General features: G+C 40.4%; 1 protein-coding gene, 1 non-coding gene and 1 pseudogene across 3 annotated transcripts in view; 2 read left to right on the top strand and 1 right to left on the bottom strand.

Annotated features, from left to right (window-relative positions):
- The window catches only part of PCCA (propionyl-CoA carboxylase subunit alpha), a 402,014-nt gene that overhangs the window by 322,036 nt on the left and 55,431 nt on the right, over positions 1 to 24,547 (bottom strand). For both annotated transcript variants that reach the window (XM_044250038.1, XM_044250039.1), the window contains exons 5-6: positions 9,599 to 9,712; positions 7,482 to 7,535 (exon numbers count right to left, since the gene is read on the bottom strand). In XM_044250038.1, coding sequence (XP_044105973.1) covers positions 7,482 to 7,535; positions 9,599 to 9,712 — 168 coding nt within the window. The remainder of the gene's footprint in view (positions 1 to 7,481; positions 7,536 to 9,598; positions 9,713 to 24,547) is intronic.
- Positions 1,622 to 1,724, top strand: LOC122908089. Its single transcript, XR_006384879.1, has one exon. It is a non-coding gene; the product is annotated as a U6 spliceosomal RNA (small nuclear RNA).
- Positions 8,504 to 8,608, top strand: LOC122907987 (annotated as a pseudogene).

The following is a 24,547-nucleotide window of genomic DNA, read 5'->3' as shown; positions in this document are numbered from 1 at the left end:
AATGAAACAATGAGCATGTGAAGAACTAAATAAAAAGCTAAGAAAATACACACATGTGCACACACTCAAGGACTCAAACAAATATGCCATAAGTATGCTGGGAATTACACATACACAAGAACAGAATACTCTTTGGTTGGCAAATTAGCATATCACACTCTGTTCCAATATGGTGCCTCAAGAACTCTGTAACATTATCTTTAGATAAGGTCCAGTCCAAAAACAAAACCCCAGTAATCATCTCATTATTTCTGCCTCTTTGCCCATTTTAGAAAGGATGCACTTAAAAGCTTAATTTTAGAATGTATCTGAGGCAATAAGAATCACTATATGTAACAGTGATAATTAATGTACTTCATTGCATCTGACAAAATCTTCAATCTATTACTTTCACTAGAAAAACAACAACAAAAAAATCTTTCCTACTGATTTCTAAGCTTAGGGGTTATATACAAATAAATATATGAAATTCACTTTAAGAGGTTAAAAATAGCATTACAACCTAAAAACACAGGGATGTTTCTCAATGTGCCCTTTCTATATTTATTTCCAGGATTCCAAGTTTTAATTCAGCAACTTCTGTCACCTACTGGATAGTTACAAGTACTACTAAGAGCTTCAGTGATAAAAAAAGAATTAAAATGGATGATTTCAGCATTCTAACTCATGTAAAAGTTGGGTGACAATCAACAGATGGCAGATAAAAATGTGACAGAGCCATACCATGGGCTTTATCCGACTTAGAAAGCAATGAGATTCTGACACACGCTACAACGTGGAGGAAGCCTGAGGACATTATGCTCACTCAAACAAACCAGACACAGAAGGTGCAATATTCTATGACTCCACTTATAAGAGTTACTACCTAAAAGAGGCAAATTCATAAACACAAAGTAAAACAGACCGGCGGGGGGGGGTGGGTAATGGGTGGGAATAATAGAGAGTTACTGTTTTTTTTTTTTTTTTATTTGAGAGAGAGAGACAGTGAGAGAGAGCATGAGCGAGGAGAAGGTCAGAGAGCGAAGCAGACTCCCCATGGAGCTGGGAGCCTGATGTGGGACTCGATCCCGGGACTCCAGGATCACGCCCTGAGCCGAAGGCAGTCGTCCAACCAACTGAGCCACTCAGGCATCCCGAGAGTTACTGTTTAATGGGTACAAAGTTTCACTTTGGGATGATGAAAAACTTACAATAGTGATAGTTGCACACCGTCAATGTACTTAATGCCACTGAACTGTGCACTTAAAAATGGTGAACAAGGGGGCACCTGGGTGGCTCAGTCAGCTGAGTTAGTCAGCTGAGCTAGTGATTCTGGCTCAGGTCATAATGTCAGGGTCCTTGCTTGGTATTCTCTCTCCCCCTCTCCCTCCCCACTCCCCACCCTCAGTCAAGGTACTCACTCTCCCTCTCTCAATTTTTTTTTTTTAAATTTTTAAAGATATTTATTTATTGAGACAGCGCGGGGGATCGGGGAGTGAGGGTCAGAGGGAAAGGGAGAAGCAGGCTCTGCACTAAGCCTGACACGAGGCTCGATCCCAGGACACCAGGATCATGACCTGAGCTGAAGGCAGACACTTAACCGACAGAGCCACCCAGGCACTCCTCAAATTTCTTTTTTTAAATGGTGAAAAGGGCCCCATATATACTAAAATTGGGAGGAGAGAGAAGATTATTAGCATGGCCCCAGCACAAGGATACAAATTCATGAAGCATTCCATATTTTTTTTAAATGATGAAACAGGTAATTCTATGTTATATATGATATACCACAATTAAATATGTACATAATAAAGGACAAAAATAAAACATCATAATTTCTTCAAGGTACCCTAAAAATAGAACACAGATATCAATCTTAATTTCAAGAGGCTGATATTTGGGTCATTAATGAAGGAAATGTCCTCAAACATGTTTAAAGTAAAAATTATGACACTTTCCTGATGGAATGTGTAATATATGCTAATGAAATAAATACACATGACAACAGTAGCGCAGAGAATGCTGACATAAGACAGCGACTGGGAACTATACAATATTAACATTTCTACATTTTACCTAAAATAGTATGATTTTTTTTTAATATTTTATTTCTTTATTTGACAGAGAGCAAAAGAGAACAAGCAGGAGGAGCAGCAGAGGGAGAGGGAGAAGCAGGCTCCCCACTGAGCAGAGAGCCAATGCAGGGCTCAATCCCAGGCTCTGGAATCACGACCTGAGTGGAAGGCAGACGCTTAACTGACTGAGCCACCCAGGCACCCCTGAAATGGTGTAACATTAACTCTAAATAGACCATGAAAAGTTAAGGATGCATACTGCAGTACCTAGGAAAAACAACTATAAAAAGGACTTCATAGATAAATTTAAATTCCAAAAATTAAGATACTCCAAGTAAGACAGAAAAAGAAAACAGAATGGTAGCCACAAACCCAGTCACACCACTAATATATTAAATGTTAACAGATCTTAGTGAAATTGCATACTGATGAGGGTATACAAATCCATGACAATAATAACACTGAACTGCTTATCACAAAAGGGTGACTATTAGGACATGGGAATTGTATCTCAGTAAAGCTGTTATTAAAGAAAATAAGGCAAACCAAAAAACATAATAGACTAAACACTACAATTAAAGATACAGATTAGGAGAATGATTTAAAAGTACATCCCACCTACAAGCTGGCTACAAAAGACATGTTTTCAATATAAGGAGTCAGACGGAGAAGTGCATACCATGCATACTGTGAGTGGAAGACACTCAAAAGACTCTGGAGTTAAATATTAAGCAACTTGTCCAAGATCATACAGCTACCAAATGGCAGAGCAAGCATTCTAACTCTGATTACAGACTGTGCTAGTAAGTGCTGGGGACAGTAAGGAGTGAGAAAAGGAAAGCTTGAGTATAATATCCAAGTAATTTTAACTTTAAGCAAAGGGTAGAAAATCCCTTATTCTTAATCTTCCTATTGAAGTCACCAAAAACCCCAAATCCTAAATGTATTTGCCTTGTCTATGCCCTTAAAAATCTCCCTAGAAATAAAGGAAGACTTCTCCTTTTCAGGTATCCATCTTAGAACATTTCTGCTCAACATCACCTTCAAATTCTTCAACAAATATTCTGGAAAGTAACCTCTAATCCGACATGCAGGAAAAGAAACATATTCCCAAACATTTCAAAGGACATTCTGATGTAAGGGCTTTATGAACTTACTTGCATATGTTTTCATAAATGCTCCTGAACATAACATTTAAGAGTCACAATTATAAATATATTATAAAACTGTCAGAAGGAAAGAGTCACTAACTTTTTCCTCTAAATCCATGGAAACCAGATTAATTAATTCAAAGTAAGTACATCATAGAGCAGTAAAAGATATCAATGACCACTGCACAACTCTACCAGCTCACTCAACTACTTTACTTGTAAAGTCAGGGGGCTCCTGTGGGGGTTTCCTGGGGGGCTCTGTCCTTAAGCGTCTGCCTTTGGCTCAGGTCATGATCCTGGAGTCCCAGGATCAAGCCCTGCATCTGGCTCTCTGCTCAGAAGGAATCCTGCTTCTCCCTCTCCTACTCCCCCGCTTCTGTTCCCCCTCTCATGGTCTCTCTCCCTGACAAATAAATAAATAAACTCTTTTTTTAAAACAAGTTTACTTATAAAGTCAGCAAATCCAAATGCAGACAGTTACTTTCACTGGTGTCCAAGAGCAAAAGATCAGAAAAACAAAAATAATTGTTTTTAGACCTTAAATATGGTGCACCAATGGGGGGAAAGAATGAGCGAGAAGAGAAAAGCCTCCAAGAGCAAAAATAGGCACCGGCCAAAGCTATCATTTCAAAAAACAAAAACAGAAAACACTAATAACTTGGTCTAGTTTCAATTCCTCTTTGAAGCAGTTTGGAACATTTACTGAGCTGGGAATTTCTTTTTTTTTTTTTTTTTTAATATTTTATTTATTTATTTGACAGAGAGAGACCACAAGCAGACAGAGAGGCAGGCAGAGAGAGAGAAAGAGGGAAGCAGGCTCCCCGCCGAGCAGAGAGTCCGATGTGGGACTCGATCCCAGGACCCTGAGACCACAACCCGAGCCGAAGGCAGCGGCCCAACCCACTGAGCCACCCAGGCGTCCCCTAAGCTGGGAATTTCTAACTTATGTTAGAAACTATACTCTCATTTACTAGCCATGTGACACCAAGCAAAGCCTTTACTACTGAGATTATTCTCTCTTCTTAACACCGAGGATGGTAATGCTTACCATCACAGACTGTCAGGACGATAAAATAAGAATGATGCTAGTGTTATCTGAAGGTTAGTATTCACCACACCTATTTTTAAGAGCCTGGGGGAAGGCAAGAAACGTTCAGTGCCACTTCTTTTCCTATAAACAAAATCCGACTTCAGCAAATGAAGAGTCCCATACATAACAATCTACAGCAAAATTCTAACCCACACACTCACTCACTCCAGAAGGATATAAACAGGGGTGCAAGGGTACAGTGGCAGCCTCCAGGGAATGCAATGGGGGTTGGGGTCAGAGTTGCACAGATGAAGGAAACCTTCTCTTTCAATGTATACATGGGGCTTAACTTTAAGATTTTACATTCCTAAAAATTTTTAACTTTAACATAATAAAGTCAGAGATCTGTGTCTAAAATGTGAATTCTACTAACGTTAAGAAAACATACGTAGTTAAAACTATCTACAAAACATACTAGTGGTAACATTTCTCAACTTTCTTTTCTTTTTTTTGAGAGAGAGAGAGAAAGCATGGGGGTGCTGGGGCAGGAGAGGCAGTGGTGACAGCAAAGGGAGAAGGGAAGGGACGGGGCAGAAAGTGAGAGGTAAAGAGACTCTTAAGCAGGCTCCATGCCAGACTGGAGGAGGCAGGGCTCAGTCTCAGAAGCCAGAGATCATGACCTGAGCCAAAATTAAGAGTCCGAGGCTTCATCTACTCAACAACCCCCTCCTATTTCTCAACATTCTTAAGCCATAATATAAATAAATTTCAACACTCATGCACAAAACACCTCTGTGAGTTACCAAGATCACAACCCACATAGATAAAATCAGAGTTGCATACAATTCTGGACTTGAAAGGGAAATGGGGGAGAGGAGATCAGAAAGAAAATTCATGAGAAAGGAAGGCAGTCATTCACATATTCTACAATCTTCTAACATGAAACCCCTGATGGAAATAATCTTCATTTAAGGAGAATGTGAACTTCTTTGTAATATTTTCTTCCCTGAAGTCATTTGTGTACTTGAATTATTTGACTTGACTGTGAATATGGGCAGGGCACATATCTGATTCATTTTTATATCCTCCTCAGATACTTTAAAAATAGATACCAAATAATCATTTTTTTAATGATTAAATGAATTCATGAATGAACATAATGGCCTGTCCTTTAACTTCTCTGAGACCCAAATATTCATCAATATCAGGTACTGGTAAATTTTTACTACAAAAGGGCCACTCAGTAAATACTTTAGGCTTTGCAGGTTATTCAGTCTCCGCTATAGCTACACCATTCTGCTTTACAGAGCAAAAACATGCACAGACAACATATAAATGAAAGAGCTTGACTTCGTGCCAATAAAATGTAACTTACAAAAAACAGGTGGCAGGCTACATTTGGCCCATGGATCATGGTTTAGAGATGCCTCATCTCTACAACTTAAATTTAGTACATTATATTGTACAGGCACATTTGTATATATTATATTCAAATCACTTTCCAACATAATGACAGAACTCAGCCAAAATTTCGAACAAGATGGTAACAAAACAGAATGTCCATGGGAAAATGTGATTATACTACACACAATCTGGTAAATCTGGACCTTTGGTTGTTACCATTAGCTATGTATGTCACCTTATATCACAGTTTCTGTAGGCCTCAGTTTAATCTTTAGGCCCTAGTTTTTAATCTTTCAATAGGTTAAAATAGATCATTCTAAACTAGAACTCTTGGTTCTTAAAAACTGTCCAAATTAAATTTATGGCTTTTAAGTGGAAATGTCATCTAGAAAAGTACATTTATAAATAATTTTAAATCCGTGAAAGAACAAAACACAAGCATTTCTCAGAAACAAAGTATAACATATTAGAATAATAAATTAAGATACCACCTTGGATAACTGAAATCAGCTCCTCGAAGCATTCAAAAAATCCTATTTTAGCACCAGAAAACTAAGGTATCAATACATATTGAATGTATTTATAAATACACCTGGGAAATCAGTTCAACTCACCTGGTCACGGTAGTAATATCTAAAAGAGACTCAGATCATACATACATCTTTTTCCAAAATAGAGAAAGTAGTAAGACTTAACCTTAAATGCCACAATATGCAATGAAAAGAGAAATAACGTTCTTGTATAATAATAAATCACCAGACTCCTTGACATAGTTAGCTACTGAAGAGCTAACTTTTATGTTTATGTTTATATTTTTTTTTTTAAAGATTTTATTTATTTATTTGACAGACAGAGATCACAAGTAGGCAGAGAGGCAGGCAGAGAGAGAGAGAGGAGGAAGCAGGTTCCCTGCTGAGCAGAGAGCCTGATGTGGCACTCGATCCCGGGAGCCGAGATCATGACCTGAGCCAAAGGCAGCGGCTTAACCCACTGAGCCACCCAGGCGCCCTATGTTTATATTTTTTTAAAGATTTTATTTATAGGGGTGCCTGGGTGGCTCAGTCATGTCCTCAGGTCATGATCCTAGGGTGCTGGGATCAAGCCCCACATCCGGCTCTCTGCTCAGTGGGGGGCCTGCTCCCCTCCTCTCTCTGCCTGCCTTTCTGCCTACTGGTGATCTCTGTCAAATAAATAAATAAAATCTTTAAAAAAAAAAAAAAGATTTTATTTATATATTTGACAGAGAAAGAGAGAGAGGGCACAAATGGGGGGAGTGGGAGAGGGAGAAGCAGGCTCCCCGCTGAGAAACGAGCCTAATGCGCACCTAAGCCAAAGGCAGATGCTTAACCAACCGAGCCGACCAGGCACTTAAGCATTGAAGTTTTTAAAAGTCCATATAATATATAACAAACTTGATGTCATTCTTTAGGTATAAAGATGATTTTATAACTTTTCCACTTTTATTCTTCAAACCAAGACCTGGGTTACAGAATAAAAACTCTTCACTTTTCACAAATAATTTTCAGAGAATTGACAATTCTGTAATTCACGGGCACATGGGGGGCTCAGTGGGTTAATAAGCACCTGCCTTCAGCCCAGGTCATGATCCCAGGGTCTTGGGATGAGCATCTTGTCAGGCTCCCTGCTCAGCAGGGAGTCTGCTTCTCCCTCTCCCACTGTCCACCACCCTCCCCCAACTCATTCTCTTGCTCTCCACTCTCTCAAGTAAATAAAAAATTTTTAAAAACCTGTAATCCATCACTACCCACATTTACAAAAGCAACACCATTATACTGCTTTCAGAAATATAAGTTAAAAGACTCTGGTTCATTAGACGCTTACCAGATATTTGGCAAATTCTTTGTTTTCTGAAAGGAATCCATAACCTGGATGTACCTTAGAAATGAAAACAAAAAGCACTTTCAATTTTATCATTATCACAAAACTTTTATAAACAACACAGAGAGTACACTCATGTGTTTATATTTCAAGGGCTTGGAGTCAGGTTCCTTCTCTTACATACGGACAGGTTCAACACACATTCCAGAGTACAGATCCAAATTCCAAGAAACTACCTATATAATAACTCACTTGCAGTACACTACCTTTGTCCCAATCATAATTGGGACCACTGACCTATAAATCTGCCTGTCCACCTACATACATCTATTTCAACACAACCTGAACTCTCCCTACTTTTTCTGAGGCTAATTTCGGTCACAAGTGCGGAAAATTTTCTAATGGCTGGAGGGTCAAAGAACAAGGTTAAAAGAAACCATTTGTGAGATAGATTAAACACTCCTAATTCTTCTTTCTTTACCGTCCGGGGAAATGCTGCTTTCCAAAAACCTGGCTAAGCCAACTAACATATATATTTTTTTTTTAAAGATTTTTTTTATTTATTTATTTGACAGAGAGAGATCACAAGTAGGCAGAGAGGCAGGCAGAGAGAGAGGAGGAAGCAGGCTCCCTGCTGAGCAGAGAGCCCGATGCGGGACTCGATCCCAGGACCCCGAGATCATGACATGAACACACTCCAGCCACCCAATGAGCAGTTTTTGTCAAAACTAAAGTTGAAATCTGGTTTACTTTTTCTTTACATACTGAATTTCTTGCTGCTAACATGTACTCGTTTCTTTCCCTCCTTGGCCCACTTAACTATTCACAACCACTTTATGCCATCTTCTCTCACAAGCCATGTTGCTATCACAGAAGTTCTATCGTCCTGGCCTAACACACTGGCTGAACAAATTTGGCCCTCTATTATCAGTCAAGATTGGACATATTTTCAGGAAAACAATTCTACTGTAAAGAAAGCCAAATTTCCAAGGAGCCAATATCATAATCTAGAAGTAGCTACACACAGCTTTGCGCAGTGGCAGTATCGTAGCCAATGAGGTTTATCCGAGGCGCGATTATTGCTAATAGAAGTAGCTACACATCTGAGATTTTTTAATGCTGAACTAAGCTTTAGGAACCTGGTACAAAATTTAAACAACTGCATCACAGGAAAATTTCACTCCACCAAATGCATTTTATAGAGACATTTAATGAAAGATTGTATTCTGACAAGCTATCGTTCAAGGGTTAAAGAGCTTTACCTTCATTAATTCTGATAATAAGCTGTGAACATCTATAATATGGGTTCATGAATTCAGTTATTTATTTAAACATGTATCTTACTAAAACATTTCTTTCACAAGACATGTGAACACTAATTGAAGCACTCTAGGCTAATTGCTGGTGTTGGCTGTTTTCAACCAATTTCAGAGATAACTCTGCGTAGTTTTCCAACATTATACCTAATTAGGTCTCTGATCTAAAACACACACATACACACACACACAGCACCAACAGAACACGATTTCTGATGTCAGAAATCAGTTTTTTCCCCGGACTCCACCCCATTTAAACAGAACTGGAGATGGGGAAGAATTACTGCTATCTCCATGTATGTTAAGTGTATTCTACTGACATTATCAAACTAAAATAATTACCAATTGCATAGTTTTTATTTCTGAAAGAGCAACCACGTATATGTAATTTTTAAATGATTAAAACAATTTAAACAAGAATCTTTCGGATCCTATTTATAACACAGATTCTTTTTAATGTCCTTATTGCACTGAAAGGGTTAATACTCAAAACTAATTGGGATTTCTTCTTTTTTTTTCCCCCCTAACAAATTTGGAAATGAACTGAAACTGCTCCCTGGTGTGAAAGCTGAATCCGACAGCCACCTGCAGGATCAGCGACCAACACTGCCAGATGCTACAAAGCCTTTGATTTCCAGTAGCGAATTCGGCCACATTTAACTCATGTGACATGAACTAACTGCAACAGCATTTTCAATCATTCTTTCTTTTTTTTTTTTCTTTCTTTTTTTTCTGAATACAACCTCTAGCTTTCTGCTCACTATATATGAAACAGCTGCGGCAGATAGATTCATTCACACTCACAGCTTGGGCCCTGGTTTTCTTAATGGCTTCCATGATGGCATCCATGTTGAGGTAGCTTTGACTGGTGGGAGCTGGGCCAACACAGACAGCCTCATCCGCCATTTTCACATGAACCTGAAGAGACAAATCTCTGCGTTACTGATGCTCCCAGCAAACAGAACTCCCATCATTTGTGAATACACAAAAACTGCATTTGTGATTGTTTCCCTTATCATTTAGGTAGTCAGAGCTCCTTTCTGAAAGTGCACTAAAAAAGAACAGTGTAACATATCAGCTCAGGAACTCTATTAACCATGACTTTCATCTATTACAAGCCTAATCGTTGTCTAGTCCAGATAACTTCCGTAATATTCTCTACCAATTTGATTAAATAAAATCCCTGCAAACAACGTTGGCCCCCTCTTTAGTTCATTTACATATAAATCTTATATCAAAAACTACCCTGTTACATGTAGCCAGAGTAACCCAATATTTTCCTAACAAGCACTCATGCCCAGTTCTAAACAAGCTCCCCAGGAAGTGGGGATAATTAGAGAAACTGAATGAAGGGATGCAGTGAGTGTCCCTGCACAGCATTAGGTCAGCACCAGGCACAAATTAAAGTCCAGAACTAAAGAGTTCAATATCAACGAGCCAGAAAATCTTGACAATCATTTAAATACTCTCACATTTGATCCTTATCCATTTTTACTTTTACTCCTAGAAGAGCTGATATGTGCATTAACTCTAAGTCTACTCAAAACTTAAAAATATATGCTACAGTTTTAAACCTATTTTTGCTTGAGGTGAGGCCTTCACTACTGAAAAGAGTAACTTATTTCTAAAAGAAACTATTCTTTTAAAAATGATAAAGGGATTCATATATCTTTGAAATGGCTTTCCCTAACAGTTTTCCAGTTTTCCAGTTTAAGGCACTTCCAATCTGTTTAAACGTATTTCACAAGGCAGACATAAAAACTAGAGCACCAAGATCTACCTGGACATTTATGACCCCACTTCCCCCACAAAAGTCTAAGATGGAAAATACTTTTGAGTATTGCTAAGTTCTATTCTTCAGCCATGAATTAAGCAGCATTGCTTTAAATGAAATTGACAAAAAAATACAACCAGTTAAGTCATGTTTTAGAAAGTTCAGAGTTATATTTATCAACTCAATATTTTCCAGTAAGTAAAAAATTATATTGTGCCCAAGAGATTTATACATCAATATTTAATAGAAAATACTCAGATACATATACTCTGGTATATCTTTAATAGTGTCCCCGTAAGAAAAATCAGCCAGGCTCACAAAGGGATCCTAAATATTCCCATGTTCAAAGCAAGGCTCTCCGTGTGATTATTTTTGCCTCGCTTCCGCCAGCCCTCCAACCTCAAATGGTTCTTCTCAGACCAGACCAGAACGCTCCTCCTCTACTGTGCTTTCCCAGTTCAGGCCCTATTACTAACAACTCTGTTGCTGTATTGTGGCTGTAGGGTTTTCTCTATAAAAAAGAAACTCAACACCGAGCAATCCTTTAAAAAGAATGCATTAGCCAAGTGGGAATAAAGTAAAGTTAAATCCATATTTATTGTGTATTTTATCCTCCTCAAAGTACTACCTATTAAAGATGCACCTGAAGTTTCACTTCTGCCCAAGGGTCATTCCCAGGTACTTCAGCATCAGATGAATCTCCTTTCATCTGAACTCTGATAGTCCTTAGTGCAAATTCTGGCATTTAATTCCATCCTGCCTAGCAATGTTATTCTGACTGCTTTATAGATTCTGTCTGTTACAATTCAGAAGCTCTCCTCTACCAGATTAGAAGGTCCTACAAGGCAGAGATTATGTCTTAAATCGCTTTTTAAACCAAAAAAAAAAAAAAAAAAAATCACTCCCAGCACAATGTAATGTGCTAAAAGCTTATTAACTCAGAGATACACATGGATGGCATTTACTTGACAGAGAGTGAACGACTGAGCACAAGCAGGGGAAGCAGCAGAGGGAGAGGGAGAGGGAGAAGCAGGCCTCCGCTGAGCAGGGAGCCCAGTGGAGGGCTCGATCCCCAGCCCTGGGATCATGACCTGAGCAGAAAGCAGATGCTTAACCAAGTGAGCCACATAGGGACCACTAAGCCACTGTCTTTGAGGTAAAAGTCTATCCAAATTAAAAATTCTCCAATCTTAGCAATACATACGGGAACTGAAGGTTGCATGGGAAGAAATTAGAAGACATATACACACATATGTGTATATATGTTTATGTCCGAAATTCTTTTAATAAACATGCATCAAAAAGTAAAAGAGGAGACTCTAAATAGTATTTTGACTTACTTGCTTCTAGTCTTTTTTTCTTTTTTTTTAAGATTTTATTTATTTATTTGACAGAGAGAGAGAGATCACAAGTAGGCAGAGAGGCAGGCAGAGAGAGAGGGGGGAAACAGGCTCCCTGCTGAGCAGAGAGCCTGATGCGGGGCTCCATCCCAGGACCCTGGGATCATGACCTGAGCCGAAGGCAGAGGCTTTAACCCACTGAGCCACCCAGGCGCCCCAGTCGTTTTTTCTAAACACACTTTTCAACCATATTGCATATATAATTTTTTATCCCTTTGTTTTATAACTAACATCTTAATAGACAGGTTTCCTGTTATCACATGACCATCTAGCTCAGAGCCTAACATATTTTAGCAGATGCCAGTATTATTCAAATAAACATTCAAATAAATTAATGTCAAAAGCAGGTCAAAACTGCTTATGGGCTTTACAAAGAAAAGGCAAAACATACTGTTTCTAAGTGACTGATTGGGAACACCTGGGTGGCTCAGTTGGTTAAGCACCCGCTCAAGTCATAATCCCAGGATCCTAGGATCGAGTCCTGCACTGGGCTTCTCCCTCTGCCTGCTATGCCTGTTCTGCCTGCAGCTCTTCGTGCTTCTGTTCGCTCTCTGACGAATTTTTAAAATCTTTAAATAAATATAAATGGCTGACTGGAAAAAAACCTTTCTTTGGGGTAGAAGCTACACTAGCATCTCAACAAACCCATAGTGAAGCCCAGGTTCAGTACGAGCAAAAATCCTGGGCAAGGCCATTTGAAAGAAAAAACTAGAATCCTCTGCTGCCTTAGTTCCCAAGGAGGTACTTACTTCTGACTCGATCAGAAAGAAAAATTTTTTAAACTTTTGAAACTCAAACTTCAATTTTGTTGTTATTATTGTACTAAATGCCTGAAGTGTATTTTACTGCGTTACTAAGAGAAAAACCAACTGCATTCAGCCATGTAGGTGGTCTTCTGAAGAGCCACTTATCACTGCTTACACTGACCAGATGGATTTATGTTTCAAGAATTTCAACATCTTAAAAAATATCAATGCCTTTTTTTATACTTCAATAATATATAACAATCATGGAAAAGGTTAACTGAACTCATCAATTAACTAGGATATTGCTGGCTACAAGTTTCAAAAGGAAAAAAGATTTAAAGTATGAAGTGGTCTTCAGAAAATTTTCCAATAATTTTCTCAAGCATTTAGTTTTCTATTTTAATTTAGTATTTAAATTGAAAAAAATTACTTGAACCTGGTTTTTATTTCCCAAATAAGAATCTAATAGAACAAAATGTTTTTCAACTTAGCAAACCGAAAAAAAAATCACCTGTATTCATTTTTTCCAAATGACTTTAAACACTTGGACACAGGTTAAAAATTGTGACTGACGAGGACATGAACAGACATTTCTGCAAAGAAGACACCCAGATGGCCAACAAATACATGAAAAAATGCTCCACATCACTCAGCATCAGAGAAATACAAATCAAAACACAATGAGATATCACCTCACACCAGTCAGAATGGCTAAAATTAACAAGTCAGGAAATGACAGATGCTGGCGAGGATGCGGAGAAAGGGGAACCCTCCTACACTGTTGGTGGGAATGCAAGCTGGAGCAGCCACTCTGGAAAACAGCATGGAGGTTCCTCAAAAAGTTGAAAATAGAGCTACCCTATGACCTTCCAATCGCACTACTGCATATTTACCCTAAGATACAAATGTAGTGATGGGACGCCTGGGTGGCTCAGTTGGTTGGACAACTGCCTTCGGCTCAGGGCGTGATCCTAGAGTCCGGGGATCGAGTCCCACATCAGGCTCCCAGCTCCATGGGGAGTCTGCTTCGCTCTCTGACCTTCTCCTTGCTCATGCTCTCTCTCACTGTCTCTCTCTCTCAAATAAATAAATAAAATCTTTTAAAAAAAAAAAAGAAAGATACAAATGTAGTGATCCGAAGGGGCATGTGCACCCGAATGTTTATAGCAGCAATGTCGACAACAGCCAAACTATGGAAAGAACCTAGATGTCCATCAACAGGTGAATGGATAAAGAAGATGTGGTATATATATATATATACAATGGAATACTATGCAGCCATCAAAAGAAATGAAATCTTGCCATCTGCGACGACGTGGATGGAACTAGAGGGCATTATGCTGAGCAAAATAAGTCAATCGGAGAAAGACAACTATCATATGATCTCCCTGACATGAGGAAGTGGAGAAGCAACACGGGGGGTTGGGGGGTAGGAGAAGAATAAATGAAACAAGATGGGATCAGGAGGGAGACAAACTATAAGAGACTCTTAATCTCACAAAACAAACTGAGGGTTGCTGTGGGGAAAGGGTCGGGAGAGGGTGGTGGGGTTATGGACACTGGGGAGGGTATATGCTATGGTGAGTGCTATGAAGTGTGTAAACCTGGCGATTCACAGACCTGTACCCCTGGGGCTAATAATACATTATATGTTTATTTTTTAAAAATTTAAAAATTAAAAAAAAAAAAAGGGCATTCTGAAAATTTAAAAAAAAAAAAAGTGCCTGAATTTTAGAACTGAGTTAATGGAAAATTTCATATTAACCCATCAGATGCCTCAGATAAGATTAAAAAAAAAAAACAACAACAACTCTGCCTGGTCAAAAACATTGCACCTTGTGTCAAAAAGTACACTAGACCAGATCTGAGTGAAAGTTTTTCCTTTTTAAGAAAGACGGGGAAGATACCCAGCTTTGAAGACACTTCCTCATGCTGGGAGTGTTTTTTGAAACCTATCACTCAAGATTTGTCATCAAGTAGGCAGGCACTCTTTACCACGTTCATAAATACTTGAGTTTTCCCTGGGATATCATCCAGTGAGAACGCAACACAAGGTGAAACACTTTCAGAATGAGAGAATATAGATTAGACGTGTTCCTAGCCCTAGAATAGTAATGCCTCAGACAATCTGTCCAGCCTTCAGTATCCACAAGATCTAACCCAATTCTTTATCAACAAGCAAAAGTCACCCTTGAAGACTGAAAAGGTAAAGAAAAGAATGCCAACTATATCAATCTTAATTTGAAAACCCAGGGAAACAAATCTTTTCCTTTTTTACATTTTTTAAAAACTAATCTCTAACTAACATGGGGTGTGAACTCACACCCCGAGACCAAGAGTCATACATATACCAACTGAGCCAGCCAGGCAACCCCAGAAAAATCTTTTTTTTTTTAAGATTTTATTTATTTATTTGACAGACAGAGATCACAAGTAGGCAGAGAAGCAGGCAGAGAGAGAGGAGGAAGCAGGCTCCCTGCTGAGCAGAGAGCCCGATGGGATCATGACCTGAGCCAAAGGCAGAGGCTTAACCCACTGAACCACCCAGGTGCCCCCAGAAAAGTCATTTTTAAAAACCAAATAAAATCCTATTTCTAAGGAGGGGGGGAACCTTTCTATTCTACACAAGTATTTAAAGAGCCTTATACAAATGTCAACAGATTAGCAGTGTAGCATACCCTTCTAAAAAGGCAATGCTTTCATTTCAAAATCAATAAATATTACATTTGCTTTGATTCCACCTTATAAAGCTTTGTTTTACATAAAACATTTATTCATGTTTTTAACACATTTATTCATGATTTTTGAATGGCAGAGTTAGTAACTTTACTACTTTTCTTCTGTTATATAATTTTCAAAACAGTAAAACCACAAATTAAAAGTTTTGGGGGAAAGAGAAGAGGTTTTTTCTAGTTGCAAAACTCTCAATCTGTTTTCTAAAAGCCTGTCTTCCCAGTATAGAGGTTCCTCAAAAAGTTCAAAATGGAGCTACCCTCCATTTACCTCCATTACCCTCCTACCCAGCAACTGCACGACTATGTATTTAACCAAAGGATACAAACACCGTGATTCCAAGGGGCACGTGCACCCTATGTTTTTAACAGCACTATCAACAATAGTTGATAGCTAAACTATGTTAAGAACCTAGATGTCCATCAACAGATGAGTGAAATAAATAGATGTGGAGTGTATGTGTGTGCGTGTGCGCGCGCGCACATGCGCGCGCACACACACACTGGAATATTACTCAGCCATTAAAAAAGAATGAACTCTTGCCATTTGCAAGCATGTGGACAGAACTAGATGGTGTTGTGCTAAGCAAAATAAGTCAGAAAAAGACAAAAACCATACGATTTCATTCATATGTGGAATTTAAGAAACAAAACAGAGGAACGTAGGGGACAAAAAGGAAAAATAAGATGAGAATAGAGAGGGAGGCAAACCATAAGAGACACTAAACTCTAGGAAACAAACTGAGGGTTGATGGAGTGGGAAAGGGGGAAAGGACAACTGGGTGATGGGCATTAAGGAGGGCACTTGATGTAAGCGCTATATGCAAATGAAGGATCACTAAATTCTACCCCTGAACTATTTTTTTAAAGAATTTATTTATGGGGGGCCTGGGTGGCTCAGTCGTTAAGCCTCTGCCTTTAGCTCAGGTCATAATCCCAGGGTCCTGGGATCAAGCCCCAAATCTGGCTTCCTGCTCCACGGGAAGCCTGCTTCTTCCTCTCCTACTCCCTCGGTGTTCTCTCTCTCTCTCTCTCTCTCTGTCTCTGCCAAATGTATAGATAAAATCCTAAAAATTTAAAAAAAAAAGAGGTTTTATGTAGGAAGAGAGAAAGACCACAAGCAGGGGAAGGACGGGGGAGAGGGAGAAAAAGTCTCCCCACTGAGTAAGCATCATGACCTGAGCTGAAGAAGGCAGACATTTAAAGGAGTGGGCACCCAGGTGCCCCAACCCTGAAATTAATAATACACTATATGTTAACTAAATTGAATTTAAATAAAGAATTTATTTTTTTTTTAAATCCTGTTTTCCTATCAGTAAAGGGAATTGTCCCAGAAACAATATGGAACCAAAGGGTTTGTTGAGTCTTTATCTGGCAGAGATTAATTTCTGAGACTATGCTAAACAAAAAAAGAATGAAAAGCACCATGAGGAGAACCACCCTCTCACACACACCACTGACGCATCAGGGAGCAGAGGGAAGGATGGAGTAGGGGAGAGGAGATACCAAGTATGAAAACAAAACCTTAGCAAAAGCCATGTCAGTGTAGCAAGACCACAGTGAAAGGCACAGCGGAATGTGTAAGGGAGGGCAGAGGTAAGTGTGAAAGGGGGGCGGGAGGGTTGTAAAGGTTGGGAGAGACGCAGTGATAGCTGAAAAGGGTTTGGAAATGGAGTTTTTCTTGGGAAAAACTTGAACAAAAGCCCTTAAGAAGGACTCTCTGGAAAGTAAGGAGCTTAAAAACACCTGGGAGATGGAAGAATTCACATTGACAATCAAGTGACAGAGCTAGCAGATATGGGGAAGCAGGAGACAGGGAAAGGGATAGAGCTCATCTCCACCCACCCCAAGACAGACAGACAGACACACACACACACACACACACAGAGCCAGGCAGCATTTAAAAAGGAAAAAAGATGAAGAGGGGCACCTGGGTGGCTCAGGTGGTTAAGCATCTGCCTTCGGCTCAGGTCAGGATCTTCAGGGTCCTGGGATCAAGCCCCGAGGGGGGAGGGGTAATCTCTGCTCAGCGGGGAGTCTGCTTCTCCCTCTACTTATGTGCTAAGTAAATGAATAAAATCTTCTTTAAAAGGGGGGGGGGGGGTAAAGGAGAATCAGACAGGAAAGACTAACAGGATGCACAGAAGGAAAAACAGACCTGGTAAAGACAAGCTCCCAAAGCACCCACTCCCCAGTGCTGTGCCACCTGGAAGGGCTTCTCCAAAGACATTCTGGAGCCACCATGCAGAGAAAGCAGCAGAGATCCGATCAAGTCTCCGTCTTTCCCTCTTCATGCTGGGAAGATGCCAAGAACGGGCATAAGTGCGGGTAGATCTATACATCCGTGTTAGAGATGAAAGGCTCTGGTTTTGGCAGTTGCTATTTTGTGTGTAAATCAAGAAACAAGAACAATGAAAGGGGAGTCATGGGTGGTATAAGAAGATTATCAAAAGGGCCCGAAATGGTCACTGGGAACATAAGTAAGCAAACTAACAAGAGAAATATAGTAAGACCACCAGGCCTTAATAAGCATCCATTTCTAATATCCATACTGCTAAATATTAAACAACTAATGTCACCAATAAAAACCCATTTACTAAAAACTTTAGTCTTGACTGAGATACGCAAAGTTGTACATGCTTTTAAAAGACATCCGTGGGGGCACCTGGGTGGCTCAGTTGATTAAGCAACTGTCTTAGGCTCGGGTCAGGATCCCGGAGTCCCAGGATCGAGTCCCACATTGGGCTCCCAGCTCCATGGGGAGTCTGCTTCTCCCTTTGACCTTCTCACCTCTCATGCTCTCTCTCACTGTCTCTCTCAAATAAATAAATAATTTTTTTTTTTTAAGATTTTGTTTATTTATTTGACTGACAGACATCACAAGCAGGCAGAGAATCAGGCAAGAAAGAGAGGAAGGGAAGCAGGCTCCCTGCTGAGCAGAGAGCCTGATGCGTGGCTCAATCCCAGCACCCTGGGATCATGACCTGAGCGGAAGGCACCCGCTTTAACCCACAGAGGCACCCAGGCGCCCCAATAAATAAAAATCTTAAAAAAAAAAAAAAAGACACCCGTCGGGGGGCTACCTTCAGCTCAGGTCATGATCCCAGGGTCCTGGGATGGAGCCCCATGTCAGGCTCCCTGCTCAGCAGGAGTCTGCTTCTTCCTCTCCATTTGCCCCCTCTTTGCTTGTATGCACTTTCTCTCAATCTTTCTCAAATAAAATCTTTAAAAAAAGAAAAAAAAGTCATCCCTGGAGTGTTGATTCCAGTAAGAGGAACTGAATGGACCTAAAATGTAGTTTAAATGAACACAAGGGTTTACGCCCCTCCGTTCCGAAGGAGTTTAAAATAAAGACATAGTACCACTGTGGCAGACCACTACTGTGCCCAAAAAACTTTCATTTCCCTGCTCCCATGGCACATGACTGCCCAAGTAGAGACAAGATTTATCAGACTGAGAGTTTGAGTCACTGGGATCAGAAAGTGCGAATTCCCTACAACTTAAACATAAGCATCTTTTCTGAGTTTTGGCCATGTTCCTTCCCTTAATCTGGAACACAGATGCTATAGTAACCAAGTTCAACAAGGCAAACTAAAGCAACTTCCTAAGACAAGGGACAGCAGTCCCTTACAATGAGGGCCAAATCCAGCCCAGTGCCTGCTTTTGTACAAAGAAGTTTCATAGGAGCACAGCTACACCTACGGCATTTTTTGTGCTGTAACTGCAAAGCTGAGTACTTGGGACAGCCACATAAAATATTTTACTTGGAGTCTTTATTGGCAAAATTTGTCTATCTATGCCCTAGGGGATGGCAGAGCAATAACCAAAGCCCCTGGACATCCTTGGAAATACACTGGCAACCCTAACCTAAATAATAAACCCTAACCTAAAATAATGAGATATTACGTGAGAGAACATTTGAAAGCCGTCCTATTTAAGCCTCCGTATTTTGTAATATCAGTAACTATTACTTGAAATAATATCTCAAATACAATCACTGCCTTAAGCACCAACTTAATTCTTCTTAATGAGAAGAACCAGGTTAGTGGACTGGATAGAGTGATTTCATTAAAATATGGCCAGGCCTATCTTAGAGGTTCTCAGAGTCAAAGATGGAAATAATTGGTCGTTACGTACTTTTCGACCAGACAGTTCACCATGGGATCTGATCACCCCAAACAGCCTTGCCAAGTGTTCCAAATGTTAAAGTCTAAACCGCCCCTTGATCTTGAGCAATTTCTGTGGCTGGTCACATAAGCTCCGCAACTAAGTAAAACAAGCAGCCACAGGGTGACTATTCTAGAACTACTTGCTTCCTGATGGAGGGGCACTTGTTTGTCTACTGCTTGTTGTAAAACAAGCTGAGTCCTGGACTCAAGTCAGCTAGAACTTTCCCTGAGTATTTAATATTTCTGCACATTATATGAGCAAGCCTCCAACTACCTTTTGTCTCAAAGTATATTTGCACAAGTGTTTGAATAGCCAACAGCCCTAGAAGAGAAGGACAGCGTCTGACTCTCCGGCAAAGCGCAGAGACGTGAGAGTCTATTATAAAAGATTCACTATGTGAGAAGAAGGCTAAATGCAAACCATTTCATGTACAGGTATCATCTGACCCTCTTTATATCACCTTCTGGGAACTGGGACATTGGGAACCAGAGCAAAAATGCTGATGGTCCGACCACTACCACGGCTGGGAGAAGTAATCGGTCCTTCTGACTATCCTCCACGTCTGACCCAACTGCTGTTTATCTTCCATCAGCACCGTGAAACCATGAGAGCTAACTTGTTAGCGTGCAAGGAGAGTAAAATCTCACGGCAAAGATTAGAATAAAACACAGCTCGACAGGCCTGTGCTCCTTAGCCGGGACACAACGCACTTCATCTGCCGCCACTCAACAGAAGGATCGCATCCCTCTGGGGGACTTGTACGCAGACGACCACTGCTACCACACAGGCGCTTTTACCACTGGGCACCGATGGCACTGTGGCAGAGGCCATCCTTGCCATCTTCTAGGACATGGGTCACCTCCCTGACATAACTATTTTAGGGGATTTTTTCTTTGTGTTTATGAGAAGAAAATAAGACTAAATTTTATAACGAGGTATTAAAAACAAAAAGCACCGATAGTGGCTGATAACTTCCCATGCTGCATGAAGACTAAATGACCATTCCAACATTTTTCTCTAACTTGCTTTCCTTGACTGCCAAGGGCAAAAAGCAAAAGAGAACATTTCCCACGGATGCCTGGATGGCTTAGTCAGTGGAGCACATGACTCCTGATCTCAGGGTTATAAGTTGGAGCCCCACACTGGGTGTAGACATTACCTAAAAATAAAATTATTTTTTAAAAAAATTTCCCGGGACACCTGGGTGGCTCAGTTGGTTAAGCAGCTGCCTTCGGCTCAGGTCATGATCCCAGCATACTAGGATCGAGTCCCACATCAGGCTCCTTGCTTGGCAGGGAGCCTGCTTCTCCCTCTGCCTCTGCCTGTCATTCTGTCTGCCTGTGCTCTCTCTCTCTCTGACAAATAAATTTTTAAAATCTTAAAAAAAAAAAATTTCCCAGACTCCCTCACAATATGTATGTATCCATCCCCATATATATATGGGGTCACATATATGTGACCCCAGTTCCATCAAACAGGCACACCTAAAGAAACAAGAGTAATGTGAAGTAGCTTTACCACTGCAGGCAGATTACATCTCACACCAGGCATAGAAGTACAGGATTCAGTGCTTCTAGGACCGACCTAGAGGAACTTTTGGTTCTATCCCAGAACATCAAAAGTGGCAAGAATGGTCAGTGGTGGAAGTTGAAGCTATTCTCTAACAGACTCGTTTCACCTGACTGGGTTGTCCGTGGCTTCTGGCCCTCCTGGAGATTCTGTGAGCTAACTTACATGCGACAAAACTAGGATCAGCGAACTTTTTCTGTGAAGGGCCACAGAGTAAATATTTTAGATTTTGTAGAGCCAAGACCCCACAAACCCTTCAACTCTGCTTTGGTAGCACAAAAGCAGCCATATACAATACAAAACCAAATGGGCATGGCTGTGTTTCAATAAAGCTTTATTTATAAAAACCATGTGGTGGGCCAGATTTAGCTCACAGGCCACAGTATTCCAACACATCTCAGAAATGCTTTTCAGTACAAACTGGGTCAGTCAGGATTCTACAGGTCAAATGACATGATCAAACATGTCTACCTAAAAATAACATGAACATGTGAGTTGGGCTAGGAAAACCAACAGAGGATGGTGAGGTTCAAGAAATTAGCAAGAGTGGGAAGCCACAATCACCCTAGTCCTGGCGTAGGCCCAACAGTTGTTCTGACCCTGGGACAATGTGGGCACTGTCAAAACTGAGACAAGGCACAGAAGTGGAGGTAGGATGAACAACATGTTCTGCTTGATATCTTCAAACAGCCAAGCAGAAACACAGGGCAAGGAAGCCCAAGTGATAGACCCCACAGATGCCAGTGTCCTGCAGACTGATCCATAAAAGAAATTTGAGAAACTAGAGTTCAAAATATAAAGCTTTTGCTCTTCTAAAGACACCATTAAGCACAATGCAATGCCAATGCCCACTGACTAGTATGACTGTAATTAAAAAAAAAAAAAAAAGACAAATAATAACAAGCACTGGCACGAATGAAGAGCAATTTGAACCCTCATACATTACTAATGGGAATGTAAAATGGTGCAGCCACTTTGGAAAACAGTCTGGTAATACCTAAAAGTTTAAGTATACTTACCAAATGACCCAACAATTCCAACCTAAGTATATATGCAAGAGAAATGGTAACATATGCTCACACACTGACCACATAATCATGACAGCATTATTCATGGTAATTAAAAACTAGGATGTGAGGGCAATCTGGCTGCGACATCTGTCACCCCATTGATCACCAGGGTTGATTCGGCTGATCTGGCTGGCTAGGCGGGTATTCCCTTCCTCCCTCACCGCTCCATGTGCGTCCCTCCCGAAGCTGTGCGCTCCGTCAAAGAGGACGACCTTCCCCGATAGAGAGGACCGTTCTTCGGTCAAGGGTATACGAATAGCTGCGCTCCCCTGCTAGAACCTCCAAACAAGCTCTCAAGGTTCACAGTAATTAAAAACTAGAAGCAGGGGCTTATACTAGAGTATAAATGTTTGATTAGTAACTGCAGCTAATAAAGAGAAAATCGGAATTCATCCGACAAAGAGGACTCTGGCGGACACTTCAGAAAGGCGGCTCCCGCAGCAGACAGAGGGCACCCGATGCACAGAGCCCGGAGACATCAGGAGAAGGGGATGGTGAAGAAAGCCATCGAAACGGAGGACCAGTCCTCAGTGCTGCAGGCCTCAGACAGACCAGACGGACTAAGACGGGGATTCAGAGAAGCAGCTACTGAATGTGACAAATCAGATCTCCAGAGACTGTGGGGCCCAACTTAGCAGAACACCAAATAGAAGCCTGGCTTCCAAAAAAAAAAAAAAAAAGAAGAAGAAGCCCGGCTTCCCCAATGTGAAGAGCAAATGCAAAGAAAGAAAAAAAACCAAAGACTAGTCTTTCATGGGGCTTAACTGTGATCCTTGGGGATGCAGGACATTTTACTTTCTCTGTAACTACTGGGAAAGCTCAGTACACAGACAAGGTGGTCAACACAACTTTCTGATTGCAGACTGATGCAACTTTTCAAAGAGATCATCCCACCCCAGAGAAATACCTAACAGATGTGAGCACGTGCACCTCACCAACATGGCTAGAAGTCTCTAGGATGGGAACAAAACCATGACCAGCAGACAAACATATGGCCTTAAAGATGTAAGACAATCTAGAAAGCGATCCTATAAAATCTGTGGAGATTTGATCACAAAGTGCTGGAAATGGGTGGCTGTCCTAGTGACACAACATGGTAAATGCACTTCATGCCACTGAATTACACAATTAAAAGTTAATAAAGCAGTAAATTTTACTTCCTGTATATTTTACAATTAAAAAAATATATATATGGGGCACCTGGATGGCTCAGTTAGTGGAGTGTGGAGCTCTTATCTCCAGGTTGTGGGTTCAAGCCCCACATTGGGTAGAAAGATTACCTGAAGATAAAAAACTTTAAAAACAAAACAAAACCCATATAGATTCAATCACAATATATAGCTTATCACTAACAAGCAATTATGAAAAAAATGCATTTGTAAGGCTTAGTTATATAGTAAAAAATATAAATAGTTCTATCTAAGAAAAACTGTAGCAAGGGACAAAAAGAGGAAAACAAAAAGAGACAAGAAAATACCAATAACGGGAGTATGGGTTCAGCTCTAGCTGTAACCATCTTCCATTTGCTAAACAAAAGCTAGCACATACACATTCGGGATTGTAATGATGAAGATTTAAGTCCATGTACATCCTATTTCAGAATACAAATTTCTGAAACAATGGCAGAGTGAATTTTGAGGAACAGGATTAAGAAATACCCTCCGTTTGTTGGGGCCCCTGGGTGGCCGAGTCATTTGAGCACTGGACTCTTAGTTTCGCCTCAGGTCATGATCTCAGGATCATGAGATCAAGCCCCACAGCAGGCTCCACACTCAGCAGGGAGTCGGCTTGGAATTCTCAACTTCTCCCTCTACCCTTCCCCCTGCTTGCACAAGCTCTCTCTCAAATAAATCTTTTTTTTTTTTTAAGATTTTATTCATTTATTTGACAGAGAGAGACACAACAAGAGAGGGAACACAAGCAGAAGGAGTAGGAAAGGGAAAAGCAGGTTCCCATGGGGCAGGGAGCCCAATGCTGGGATCATGACCTGAGCCAAGGCAGATGTTTAATGACTGAGCCACTCAGACACCCCAGATAAAGAAATCTTTAAAAAAAAAAAAAAGAAAGAAAGAAAATAAAGAAACTCAATTTGTAATTAAGGCATTTTTTAATTAAGATTTTATTTATCTGAGAAAGAGAGACAGAGACAGCAAGAATCAACAGAGAGAGGGAGAAGCAGACTCCCCACTGAGCTGGAGTCCAACACTGGGCTTGATCCCAGGACCCCGAGATCATGACCTAAGCTGAAGGCAGATACTTAACTGACTGAGCCACCTAGATGCCCCTGTAATC

Source organism: Neovison vison, chromosome 5, assembly GCF_020171115.1.
Source record: "Neovison vison isolate M4711 chromosome 5, ASM_NN_V1, whole genome shotgun sequence".
In the NCBI taxonomy this organism is placed as follows: Eukaryota; Metazoa; Chordata; class Mammalia; order Carnivora; family Mustelidae; genus Neogale; species Neogale vison.
Note: the sequence above shows the minus strand (reverse complement) of the source record. Positions and strands in the feature narration are given on the sequence as shown.